The sequence below is a fragment of the Carettochelys insculpta genome, chromosome 19 (genome assembly GCF_033958435.1).
Source record: "Carettochelys insculpta isolate YL-2023 chromosome 19, ASM3395843v1, whole genome shotgun sequence".
Classification (NCBI taxonomy): Eukaryota; Metazoa; Chordata; order Testudines; family Carettochelyidae; genus Carettochelys; species Carettochelys insculpta.
This window is the reverse complement of record NC_134155.1, coordinates 8,911,611-8,924,918: the sequence shown is the minus strand read 5'-3', so window position 1 is coordinate 8,924,918 and position 13,308 is coordinate 8,911,611. Positions and strand designations below refer to the sequence as shown.

The 13,308-nt window shown below is 40.0% G+C and overlaps 2 protein-coding genes across 2 annotated transcripts in view; one reads left to right on the top strand and one right to left on the bottom strand.

The window, feature by feature from the left end:
• Nucleotides 1–13,308, top strand: part of ACACA (acetyl-CoA carboxylase alpha) — a 248,727-nt gene that overhangs the window by 7,273 nt on the left and 228,146 nt on the right. The window contains exon 2 of the mRNA XM_075013812.1: nt 12,729–12,828. Coding sequence (XP_074869913.1) covers nt 12,821–12,828 — 8 coding nt within the window. The 5' untranslated portion in view covers nt 12,729–12,820. The remainder of the gene's footprint in view (nt 1–12,728; nt 12,829–13,308) is intronic.
• Nucleotides 228–12,222, bottom strand: C19H17orf78 (chromosome 19 C17orf78 homolog). Its single transcript, XM_075014123.1, has 7 exons — nt 12,165–12,222; nt 10,132–10,215; nt 7,880–8,152; nt 4,865–4,975; nt 4,281–4,411; nt 2,332–2,567; nt 228–363 (listed from the first exon to the last, which is right to left on the bottom strand). The coding sequence occupies exons 1-7, from the start codon at nt 12,220–12,222 to the stop codon at nt 228–230; spliced, it is 1,029 nt and encodes a 342-aa protein (XP_074870224.1).

Here is a 13,308-nt window from a genome sequence, read left to right as displayed (position 1 = left end):
TGTTCCTAATGACCATAGTCTTCTGCTGAAGTTAAAGTACGATTCCAGGGAGTTCGTGGAGGGAGCCAGCACCAAGATGTGTTCAAAGGATTGTCTACAAAACAGATCGTCACTTAGATTTAACCTTTCATTGCAATCTGTAATTCCTTGACTCTGTCTCATGTAAAATGTTGATGTTCTTGCTTATCTGAATAATAGTTGAGGCGAATAATAATGCAGACTTATGGCTAAAACAAAAACTGTGCTTGGATCAAAACAGAAAATGGTGCTTTCTTCTGCAGCTTGCTGTCTTCAGAAGTAAGTCTCACGAATGGCAGTGATCTTGGCTGCTTTGTTCCAAGGGGCTTGGCATGAAGATTCTTCCTGGGGAGCGAAGGGGAATATTTCAGTATTACTTCACTTCACCTGCAAGATTGACTTGTCTTGTTTGTTTCAGATCAATAGTTTATTATAACTTCTTCTGGACTTCAATTTCAAATAGAATGTAGTAGGGGATGGTGGCACTTGCCTCTAGCACAGCAGGAGCCCACTACTAGGTCAAGATCCACTGGTAGATCCTGGAGTGTCTGACAAACGATCCTGACTGGTTTGATCAGGAGGCTATGAAATGCTGGCACTTCAGCTGTCCCTTGCCCCATTGTCATTGCTGCTCCTTTCCTCTGCCTTGGAGCTGTCACATGGGAGCCTCCTGCTTGCTCTGCAGGATGGGTGTGTGTGGGGGGGTGCGTCCCCCTCTTGCCGTGTCCATACCCCATCTCCACAGACTGAGCAGGGGTAGGGCGGGGAAGGAGGTAGGGTAAGGGTATTTGAGTTTGAGGTAGGGCCTGGATTGACTTAAATTCAGAAAGTTTAAAACTTCGAAGTAGCCACGGGGGGAATTTGCTTAATGAAGTGCTGCATATGCAGCGCAGCACTTCATTAGTAAACTCCCAACACTCTACTTACCATCGTTCCTTCAAAGGAGGGTGGGAGTGTAGATGAGCCCATTGTGTGTGCACTGTTCTTAAAATAGGGGTTACAAAAAGTATGGTCTGATGTTATTTATTAAGGGCTGTCTCCTATTCATGTGCATGGTGACTCTTGACTTAACAATTTTTTTGCCAAATTGGAAAAAATGTCTCTTCTTGCTGTTTTAGTTGCTCAAAACTTGTGTGTGCAAATGGGCCCACTAGAAAACTCAGTTTCTAGGATACTTTGCAGAAACAAACATACCTCGAACATGAAGTAAATTAATTAAACATTAATAAATATTTGGTGACCACTTACTGTAATTAGTGTAGACTCAACTTTTAACTGGAATTGCAGTTGGTGTATTGTTATGCTTTGAAACAAGTTGAGCCATTCATTTTACCTCATATATGCAAGTCTGATATGACTGGGTCCCACTGTATTCAGGATAAAACCCATAGTATTCTGTTCTGTTAATAAACAAGATCTATGACAGGTCTCTGCACAGAACCATTCATTGATGTGAGCTTTTTATGTTAAAGTTCCATTGAAAACTGAACTGTGCCCAGTCCCTGCTGATGTTCTTGGCTTTATCAGCTTTTAATTGCTGCTTTATACAGGAAGGTCGCACCATTCACGAGGGTTTGGTGTTGAGAACCCTTGCAAATGTTGAATTTTGTGAATAGGCGGGCTCCCAGGCAGCTCTAGGCAGCAGCGGGGGGAGGTGGAAACAGGTGTTGGGGCCATGGAGAGCCAGGGAGGCAGTGGCTGTCGGTGCTCCCAGCCCCAGGGAAGTGATGGCTGCTTGTGAATAATTGAATTCATGAATGTGGCACTTGCCAATGTCGCAACCTTGCAGTATGCATGTCAAAAAAAATGACAAATCAAAGCATTTCTAAGATCTGTGGAAGTACAAAACATTATACTTGCTAAAATAGTCACTATTCAATACAATGCTGTTTTTTGTCCTTTCTTCTAAAGACGTTCCTTTATTGTATAGGGTTTATCTTCCAAAGATCTCAAATCACTTTACAAACAGTAAATTTCATTTTTTTTGGGTGATGTGTATTACAACTCTGCCATAGATCTATAAATGGCCACTTAAGTAACTTAGTCCATGTAACACAGTGAGTGTGTTCCTTAGGTGGCATTTGCTATCCTGAAACCTCCAGGCCCTTTGACTAAACATTAGATACCCTCTCCTTTTGTGGTTCGTTTAACAAGGCAGGAAAAAAAAGATTAAATTAATCTTGAAAAGACACACTCATAATACACTTTCAGAGCTATGGTGCCATTCACTTTTGTTCAGCAAGATCTGTATTGCTAAATGAAATAGTTGTTACCAAACTACATTTAAAAAAACGTTCTCTTTTTGTGACTCACCACGGCAAAAGCTTCGGATGATACAGAACTTGGGGTTTCTGTGCTTTCTTCTCCATGCCTTTTACGTTTCTGAATACAGTTGCATCGCTGGCTCCAACCAGGGCATGAGCACTCAGAAAAGAAGCAGAAGCCATTAGAAGGTTGATAGGAAAGACATTGCCACCCCAGGACACCAAGAATTTGAAGGTGGTAAAATGGTTAATCGTTTCTAGAGAGACTCCTGACTGAAATATGCACTTCAGAGTGTGAGAGCAAGAAACAATATCACTTTTAAAAATAACATAATCGCATTGACCATTTCAGCTTCCAGTGTGTTCTACCACAGACATCTCCAGCTTACCATACGCCTTCTTGAGGGATCTTTGAATAATGAAATCTAGGGGCTACAGAGCTTTCAGTGAATCTGCATTTCTTGTAGGTCTTGTCTACCATTAGAAAATGCTTAACTATTCCTTTCCTGAAGTCAAGAGGTTACTTTTGAATGGTGTCACTGCAAAACTGACTGAAAGCTGCAAAATTGTTTCCTCCCCATTTTGATTTAAATGCAATTCTCCCACAACATTGTTCATGTCAACAAAAAGATCTCAGCAAACTGAGTGATTGGGCGGCAAAATGGCAAATGAAATTTAATGTGGGTAAGTGTAAGGTAATGCATGTTGGAAAAAATAACCCAAATTACACGTACTACATGATGGGGTCAAATTTAGCTACGACAGATCAGGAAAGGGATCTTGGAGTTATAGTGGATAGTTCTCTGAAGACATCCACGCAGTGTGCAGCGGCAGTTAGTAAGGCAAATAGGATGTTAGGAATTATTAAAAAAGGGATCGATAATAAGACAAAAGATATCATACTTCCCCTATATAAAACTATGGTACACCCACATCTTGAGTACTGCGTGCAGATGTGGTCTCCTCACCTCAAAAAAGATATATTGGCATTAGAAAAGGTTCAGAAAAGGGCGACTAAGATGATTAGGGGCTTGGAACGGGTCCCATATGGGGAGAGGCTAGGGAGACTGGGACTTTTCAGTTTGGAAAAGAGGCGATTGAGGGGCGATATGATAGAGGTATATAAAATCATGAATGGTGTGGAGAAAGTGAATATAGAAAAATTATTTACCTTTTCCCATAATACAAGAACTAGGGGACACCAAATGAAATTGATGGGTAGTAGGTTCAAAACTAATAAAAGGAAATTTTTCTTCACACAGCGCACAGTCAACCTGTGGAACTCCTTGCCCGAGGAGGCTGTGAAGGCCAGGACTCTATTAGGGTTTAAAAAAGAGCTTGATAAATTTTTGCAGGTTAGGTCCATAAATGGCTATTAGCCAGGGATAAAGTATGGTGCCCCTAGCCTTCAGAACAAGGGCAAGAGATGGATGGCAGGAGATAAATCACTTGATCATTGTCTTCTGTTCTCCTTCTCTGGGGCACCTGGCATTGGCCACCGTCGGCAGATGGGATGCTGGGCTGGATGGACCTTTGGTCTGACCCAGTATGGCCATTCTTATGTTCGTATGTTCTTATGTCTGTGCTGGCTTGGAGAGCAAAGGATTGTGTCCAAGAGTCAAACCTAAATTTCCCACAATCCAAAATAAAGCCTTGATAGCCAGGGTATGTATGATGTGCGCTGGGATTGTACACCCTCATAGCAACAGGCAAAACATGCCCCTGTCATAGGTATTCATACCGAGTGTGAGGAATTGTTTGTTTTGGCAGAGTTTCAGTTGTCATTTTTAGGGTTTCTCACTAGAGAGCGATTACCCCAGTGGATCACAGATATTACCAGTTCTTTTAAAAGCATGAGCTCACAAAATTGATCTTTGTACTCTGGTCCTTAGGACCTTAAACTCAGATCCCTGCATTTTTTATTATAATGGAAAAAAACGTAAATCATATTGAGTTATCAATAAAATCTTTTGTCAATTTTGTGCTCAGCAAACTTACTGGGAAGGGAACTTCAAATATAACAAACACGATGAAGGCTAGTGCACAAGGTAGGAGGACGCATATGATAACTACTTTCACATAGATGCTTTGTCTTTGTCTTAGTCTGAGCTGCTTGTCTTCACCTATGCCTGTGATTAGAAATGGGGAAAAATTATTCTCTGACATAAATGAAATTCAGAAGATAGCATGTTTCCCATTGGTAGCTGGAGGATTTTTTTCATCTTTAGGATAGTAATGCAGTACAGCCAAACTTGACAGAACAGTTAATTAACACTTAAGCATGTCCACAAGACTATCTGAATATATCAGTTCAGAAAGTCTAAGTGCCAGCTGCTTCATGCTTGGTTGAGAGATAAGAGCATCAGAGTAATTTCCCCTGGAAAGATAGTGCCCAAATTTTGCTCACTGGTACAAGTAAGTTTGCAGAGCAAAGATCACAAATGCTACTCTTTGTGAAAACTTGTGTAAGATTTGTGTGTCTGGATTCTAAAAATTGACTTCCTTCTCCCAGGCTTTCATGCTGACACACTTGTGTGCTGAGTGTCTTAGCGCTGACTATGCAGAGAAAACTTGACTACTACCTGAGCTGCTGTTCTGTTGGTGTACAGTTGTGGCATTCAGCTGCTCTGCAAAAATCCCAGGCTCAGATAGTTTTGCTTTAATAATACAATTTGATATCCCCGTCAGAATCACTGTGAAAGGAAGGAGATGTTTAAAACCAACAAAAGACTTTTTTTAACAAGTTAGGGAAGAAAAGCAAGTCAAAGACTAAAATAAACTAAGCACTGTCATAGTTGCCAACAACAGGTAGAATATTAGACAACTTGTAAATCGAGTACTGGGATCTTACAATGATACCATGTTAAGTTTAGTATAGTGAGATGTTTTAGTCCGTGTTCCTTCATTTGAGAGCTTCTCTTCTGAAGACTGACTTTTTATAAACAATTACTGTGCAGTCCCTACAGTAACCATATCTTGCACATTGATTTGCAAAGCACATTTAGGATACATGGTATATGAAAGTTGCTCTATAAAACTCAATTAGTTGCTGAATTGGGTTTATAACAGTTAAAGAGAAGGATGTGGGCTAGAACATGGATAGTCCTATGTTTGCCTCCATCCTTGTGGGACAAAATTTTAGAAGACCTTTGATCCACAACAGAGTTTAAATTGTTCTCTAAGTTTGGGTCAGCAGTGTGAAGCAAATCCTTAGCTTTTAGCTAAACTTTGGGCACAGTGCAAGGAGTGTAGTCAGTCTCAGTGTGGTTGACTCTTTGGTCCTGTTGACACTATAAGGGCTTGTCTACACTAGCCCCCTCCTTCAAAGGGGCATGTAAATGAGTCCAAGTGGTGAAATTGCTGCACTGCATGTGCAGCACCTCATTAGCTTAATTCTCGCCGTGTGAGCTTCAAAGTTAGCAACTTCGAAACGTCCGCAAGCCGTGTAGGCGCAGGCACTTCCAAGTACCCGTGCAACTTTGAAGTTTACAGTGTACAATACTACTGTTGGTAAAATGCTCTGCATACATTTTTTTGTTTCTTAACATCTAATCTTGTTGTTCTTCAGTATTGTGCATTGCTAGGTATACCTCTGTGTTTAATAGCACCCTTCAACTTCCTGAAGGGAAACTCTAAAGAGGAGGGTGAGAAACTGTTCTCAGTGGTGTCAGATGGCAGAACAAGGAGTAATGGTCAGAAGTTGAAGAGGGAAAGGTGTAGGTTAGATATCAGGAAAAACTACTTCACCCGGCGGGTGGTGAAGCATTGGAATGCGTTGCCTAGAGAGGTGGTGGATTCTCCATCCCTGGAGGTTTTTAAGTCCTGGCTGGACAAGGTCCTGGCTAGGATGACTTAGTAGGGGCTGATCCTGCTTGAAGCAGGGGGCTGGACTAGATGACCTACTGAGGTCCCTTCCAGCCCTGTGATTCTGTCATTCTGTTATCCAGAATATTTGAATATCTGGCAATCCCCTGCTCCCAGGGCTGCAGAAATATGAGAATTTACTGTAACGATTCACATTCTAGGTAACAGAATTCTAAGACTCAGTTTTATTTCCCAATACATGTATTTATATAAGACATGGAAGTGAAAAACAAATTAATTGAGCAATGCTGCACGTTCAGGAAAGAAATATTCCTCCTGAATCTCATCAGCAGTTAGCATAAGATGTGATTAGCTTGACTGTAACTATGATTACTCTTCATCATATAATCCAGCTCTTTTTGGAAAACAAAAATAAAAATCAAATGCAGAATATTCAACACAGAAGAATCCCATCTCTTGTACTCACTCACTCACTCACTCTGTTCTCTCTCTCTCTCTCTCCATTTCAGGGATCTTCTAGTAGATTATAGAAATCCTATTTTGTTGTCAAGCCACATACACAATTGTGGGGTTTTTTTTTTGGGGGGGGGGGGGGTAAAGATTCTGGCTACACTAATTCCCCCAGAGCGTGGGAATTCTGTTGCAATGCAGTAGTAAACAGACACAGCTAAACATGACAGTGCACCACAATCTGTGCGCCATGGCACACTGGTGTGCCTCAGAGCCATACACCAGGAGTGCCGTCTGCTGCTCTCCCCACATGGTCCCCTGCTTGGTGGGGGAAGTGCGTGGTGGCAGTGGCTCTGGTGAGTCACCAGCATTGAGTTAGAGTGGGGAGGGGTTGGGGGTCCAGGATCTGATGGAGGTGGAGGGTGGGGATTGAGCTATAATGGAAAGTGTGGGGTACCTGGCTCTGGAGGAGGGTGGGAGATTGGGTTAGAAAAGGGAGCTGGGGCTTCCTGGCTCTGGGGGAGGGGATTGGGTTATATATATTGAGTGAGCCATGAAATTATAATGAGTGCTGAAGTGTGCAACGAGGTGATAAAGATTGCTAAGCCCTGGTGTAGACAGGTCAGCATCAAGTTTTAATTGTGATGCCAAACTGTACTACAGTCACTTCTGTATCTTATATAAATACATTTATTGGAAAATACATTACCAACAGTAGCACTATGCTCCATTGAAGTGCTCACTGACAGGTTTATAAATATAAATACGGAAATACACATCTCATAGAACTGGAAGAGACCTCGGGAGGTCATTGAGTCCAATCCCCTGCCCTCTTGATAGACCCAAGCACCACCCCCTGCCTTTAAAAAAAAAGGCAAAACAAAAAACAACTATTTGCCTCAGATCACTAAATGGCCTACTCAAGGATTGAGCTCACAACCCTAGGTTTAGTAAGCTAATGCTCAAACCACTGAGCTATCCCTCAGACTCTTAATGTGTTTTCCAAGAAAACTCATCACCCAATAAATTATTGTGTTAGTCTTTAAAGTGCTACATGACTACCGGTTTGTGTTGTTAGCATACGGACTAACAGGGATACCTGTCTATTACTGTTCAGATATGAAAGAGTTTACCGTGTTTTATAATGCAGTATTTTTTTTTTTTTTTACAAATGTATCTTCTGATACAGGCATTTTGTTTTCTTAAACTATTTTATTGCTGGCAAGGTATCAATTGTTTGTGGACAAAGCCTAAGACTATGCATTTGTAGCATACCTAATTAAGAATATGTTATAACAAACAAACAGTTTTTTGCTTTTTACCTTTGCCTGTTAGGTTAAATTCAGTCTGAAACCTTTGTTTATAATCTCTTAATAAAAGACAGCTGTGAGCAGTAGAAACCCTCTCCGCTGGATAAGTGATGAGTTTCAGGCTTTGGAGGGTATATTTAACATTTGGCTTGTACAGTGTTTTCTCAAACATCTTCTCTGAGTAAAGGAGATTTACTTGTATGGGGCTGTGTGGACCAGAGCATTGCCAAGTGGCAACTGTATGGTTTCTGCTTAGCTTCCCTTTTGTCACTGCCTTTTCAGACTCTGGAGATAGGAAAGCAAAAATTAACTACTAGGAAGTCCTTGTTCTAAATTATTTACTATTTCTCTTGCACAAAGAAAGGTTCAGATCATCAAGATTAGTCATGAACACAATACACAATTGTTAATATTGCAGTGAGGAAGAAACAACCAGATTTTTTTTTTTATAAATAATTACCCTGGATTCTTTTCCTGAACTACCTTTTAGTCTTTTTTAAAATATTACAGAAATGCTCATTGCCCATTTTGTATCCTGTCTAACATTGTTATATTTTTGTGATAACTGTGCTGCCCATGACTGCATGCAGTATTCAAAGTGTGGAAGTACCATGAATTTATCTACTGGCATTATGACATTTTCTCTCTTACTATCGATTCTTTTCATAATGGTTCATAACATTCTGTTAGCTTTTTTGACAGCACGTTGAGAAATGACTTCACCATCTCTCTTAAATGGTAGCAGCTTATTTAGACTTTATCATTTAGACTCCATCATCCAAAGTATATTATTTTGCAGGTACCAGCATTGAATTTCATCTGCTACTGTGTTGCTCAGTCACCCAGTTTTGTGAGATTCTTTTGTAAATCTTCACATTCAGCTCTGGATTTAACTATCTGGAATCTGAGAAAGTGAGTCTTTGCCCACAAAAGCTTATGCTCCAAAAATGTGTTAGTTTATAAGATACCACAGGACTTCTCATTGTTTTTGTGGATACAGACTAACACAGTTACTCCTCTGATACTGGACTAATTTAGTATCATCTGCAAGCTTTGCCAGCTTGCTATTTATTCCCTTTTCCAGATCCACGCACAGATCCTTCAGGGACTTGGCCATTTATTTCTCTCCAGTGTGAAGACTGTTTGTTCCTATCCTTTGTTTCCAGGATACTGATCCATGAGAGGACCTTCTGTCTTATCCCAGGATTGCTTGTTTTCCTTTTGAGCCTTGGTGAGAGACCTTGTGAAAGGCTTTCTAGAAGAGTGAATGCACTATGTCCACTGGATCTCCTTTATGTGCATGTTTGTTGACACCTCCCCCCTTCAAAGAATTATAACAGATTGTTAAAGGCATGATTTCCCTTTGGGAAACAGTCAACATAATTTTTATAAAGTATTTGTCTGATAATTCTGTGCTGTAGTTTCAGCCAATTTACATGGCACTGTAATTGCCAGGATCAGCTCCGGAACCCTTTTTTTTTTTTTTCAAAGTAGTATCACATTAGTTATCTGCCAGTCATCTGGTACAGAGGCTAATTTAAGCAGTAGTTTACATACTGTTAGTAATTCTGCAATTTCATATTTCAGTTCCTTCAGAATTCTTGGGGGAATACCATCTGGTTCTAGTTGCTGTTAATTTATCAATTTGTTTGAAAAGCCTCTAATAACACCCCAATCTGGGACAGTTCCTCAGCTATGTCACCTCTGCATCCCATACTGAGGTTGATAGTCAGTCAGTTAATATGAGGATACCATGTGCGGCTCCTCACCAGTTATCTTTTCCATACTGCTTAGTTTAAAAACAAATTGTGTACAACTTTTAAAAAAAATTTGTCAGCAGTTGGATTCTTTGTGGTTTAAATGGAGCCCGTCCTTCCTCAATAAGCTCCTCCTTTCCTAAAAGGTTCCCTATTTCCTAATAAATCTGAAATTTTACTCCCTACACTGTCATCTCATCCATGCATTGAAACCTTGAAGTTTTGCCTTTTTGGCCTTGTGTGTGAAACTAGGCGCATTTCAGTTACCATGGAGATCTTGGACTTCTCTTTCTTACCTAGAAGTTTAAATTTGGACTCCAAAGGACCTCTTGCCTATCTTTCCTCCATGACCCCTGGCTGGTCCCCAGCACTGCAGATACATCTATCTAGATCAACTGCTAGGCAATTTACCACATGATTTTATTTATAATAAATGAATGCCCCATTGCTCTGACCTTGGTCTTCCAACTAAATGGAGTTCCCTCTCCTTTTCCTTTGCTTTCCTACCTTGTAGTAAGATATTCAGGTTTCCTGTTCTTTCAGACAGTGCTTCTGAAGAACTTTCCACATGACAGTCATAATCCCTGAGATCTGAAAGGAATGGGCAATGACAGATTACTAGATGGTAATCATGTGCACAATTTCCTTCTCGCCTCTCTGTGGATTTAAAAAAAAAATTAAATCCAACAGCCCTCTTTATTTTTTACCACAACTTTAATAGCAACTAGCGTTGCTCTGTTTAATTGACTTTTGATTCTGACTTAAAGCTCTCAGTGAATTTGAGGGTTGGGGAAAAAGTGTGTGACGCAGGGTCTTGGGTCAGCATACAGTGGAAATGGAAGGTGGTTAAAATATATATCCAGTGCTGAAGGTTCCCCAAACTTCCTATGTGTATGTGTCTTGAGCCAAGTGTTTGGTTTGAGCTCTAAAGCTGCGTCTATACTAGCATGTTCTTTCAGAATATGAGGCCATTTTTTAAAGAACACACGGAACGTCCACACACAAAATTCACTCTTTTGATCCAAAATTGAAGGAACGGGTCTCTTCTTCTGGAAGCCATCTTCCACTCCCCTATCAGCACGTGTAGATGCTTCCTGGCACCTTTTTTCAAAAGAGCAGTCCTCATGGTGCTGGATTTTTTTTTAATCCCTGGCCCTTTCTTTCTAAAAAGTTGGGGTCTGTGTGGACACACTCTGTTGAAAGAGCAGCTTGATTTTTTTTTTTTTTGATCCACTTTTTTGTGTGTGGACATGCTCTTTCGAAAGAAGTTTTTTTGGAAGAGCTTTTCCCAAAGAACTTCTTTTGAAAGATTGCTGTAGCACAGACGTGGCCTAACACTCCATTCCCAAAATATTTTACAATGTAATAGATCATAAAAATGTGAAAACAATATGCTAGCACCACTGTGAGTAAATAAAAGTAAAAACTGAGAACTCTTGATACTGTAAGCAGTTATTTGCCATGCTTGGTCCTAAGATTGCTTGCTTTGTAATATAGTAATTTCACTGTTAAATTCAACTGTGCTAGAAGTGCAAATCAGTAGTAATATAAAAGCTCATGAATGACTCCAATAAGCTGCCTAAAAGAGTAGGGATGTGTTGCCATATTTATATTTCAGTTCTTCCCAGCCAAATTCCTGTGGTAGCTTAAATTGGGTAGAGGTATTGCGTGTGTGTTTGCCTAAACCTAAGCCTGTAAGTAGTATACAGGAGGAATTTTATTCACACAAATCGTTGTCAGCTCTTTGACACAGAGGTACCATTATGATTGGGAACTTACACCTTAGATGGAAGATATTCAAATTCGAGACATTAACATGTGGTTTGAACCAGGATGCAAATCTTCTGGGACACTATAGGGGCTCTTTTGCATGCTTGGCTTAATCTAATTCTTGACTCCTCCCCTCCCCGCTCTCTGATTTTGCTCACCTTGATAATTTTTTTCTGATTTGTCAACCTTGATTGCTGTTTTTGTTTCTCTTTGCCTTAAATATTGAGTCTGTTCTGGTCTGGCTATGATCTGAAGAAGTGGGTCTGTCCCACGAAAGCTCACCTAATAAATTATTTTGTTAGTCTTTTTAAAGTGCTGCTTAATTGCTTTTTTGTTTTCTTAGATGGAAGTGTCAGCCTTGGAAATATCCCTTCTGCCTATTAGTGACTCAGTGAGGGAAGTTGAAAGCTCTTCTGGCACAATTTGAAAGCATAAGGAAATAACCAACGCACACACTCACTTACAAAAGGATGTGTGTGCCTGTAATAGTCAAAATAATGATACCACTGAGCACAGAGCTGATGCTGCATACTGCCTGTGGGGCCTGCCATCTTGTGAGTGTCTAGAAAGTTTTTTCAGGTGCCTGGAGTATGGCAGGTGGTTTGCAATCCAAATCCTACTGACTTTTTTTTTTCATTAATTTTAAAAAGCCTTTAACAAGTGATATTTTCAAAGCAGTACCTAAACATTAAAAATATGACATGTCTGAGACTCCCATATACTCTGGTTTCGTTCTCTTAGAATTCTGCAAACAAAAGCAGTCCGCTTACCTTTTGGGCTGATGCTGTAGTATATAAACAGTAAACTAAACACCAGTGTTGTGTCCATAATTCTGACATGAGTACAATATTCGTGATCATGAAATCCTTTTCACTGTTTTTGCTTCACTCAAGATGCCTGTGTGGTTGCAGTGGTTGGTAAAGCTCCCAAGTTAGTATTGTAACAGCTTCAATTCCTGTTTAAAACTCATTAAGCTTGAATATTAGTTATTTAAAAGGAGAGTTAAAAATGAGACTTTTTGTTCATTACAGTTTGATTCATTTCTAGATTGGTAATTGCTGTGATCCAGTTAAGAGAGATCAGGGTTTGCTTACTCTTTGATCTGAATAAACTTACCTATGGATATAATTTCCACTCAGTGTATAGGGCCTGCATGGGAGCCAATGTGGACCACAGAAGGATAAGCCCCTTGTTAAGCATCTGAATAATAAATAGGACCTTTGCCACACTGGGGTGAATTTTACTGTCCTAAACAAGATATCTTAGCTACCTGAACAGATTGAGAAGTCATCTTTCATCTGCCTGACGTGCTAAATTCTATTCTGATCTTTTAGGTTCTAATCCTGAGCTTATCACCAAGGTATCCAAAAGCCTTCTAGAATTCAAGATGAAACAAGATGACCACTGTTGATCAACAGTATATTGGATGAGCAGGTATTGCAAAATTAAATAGATGCTGTTGACCAAAATTTGTCCCCAAAATTGAGATATGGTAAAATGATATTGAGTAATGTATCGTGTCTCTATTTAGATTTGTGAAACTACAAGAGTGTTCTCTTATATTCTGCTCCTGCAATAATTAACTTAAACCACAGAGAATGTGTCTACACTACAAAAATAACTTTGAAGTTGAGCGTCTACATACACCCTACTTCAGTGTTAAACTTTGAAGTAGGGCACTACTCCGTTCCTGGGAGTGGAGTAAGGACTTTGAAGTTGGGCTCCCTGCTTTGAAGTTAACTTCAAAGTAAGGGGAAAAAAATGCATGTAGACTCTCTGCTGGCTACTTTGATGTAGTGCCTAACTTCGACGTTAACTTCAAAGTTAATTCCTAGTGTAGACATACCCAGAGTGAGCAAATTGTAGGGTAACTGCTGATTCTCAAAGTGTAACATTATCTAAATGTACCAGATC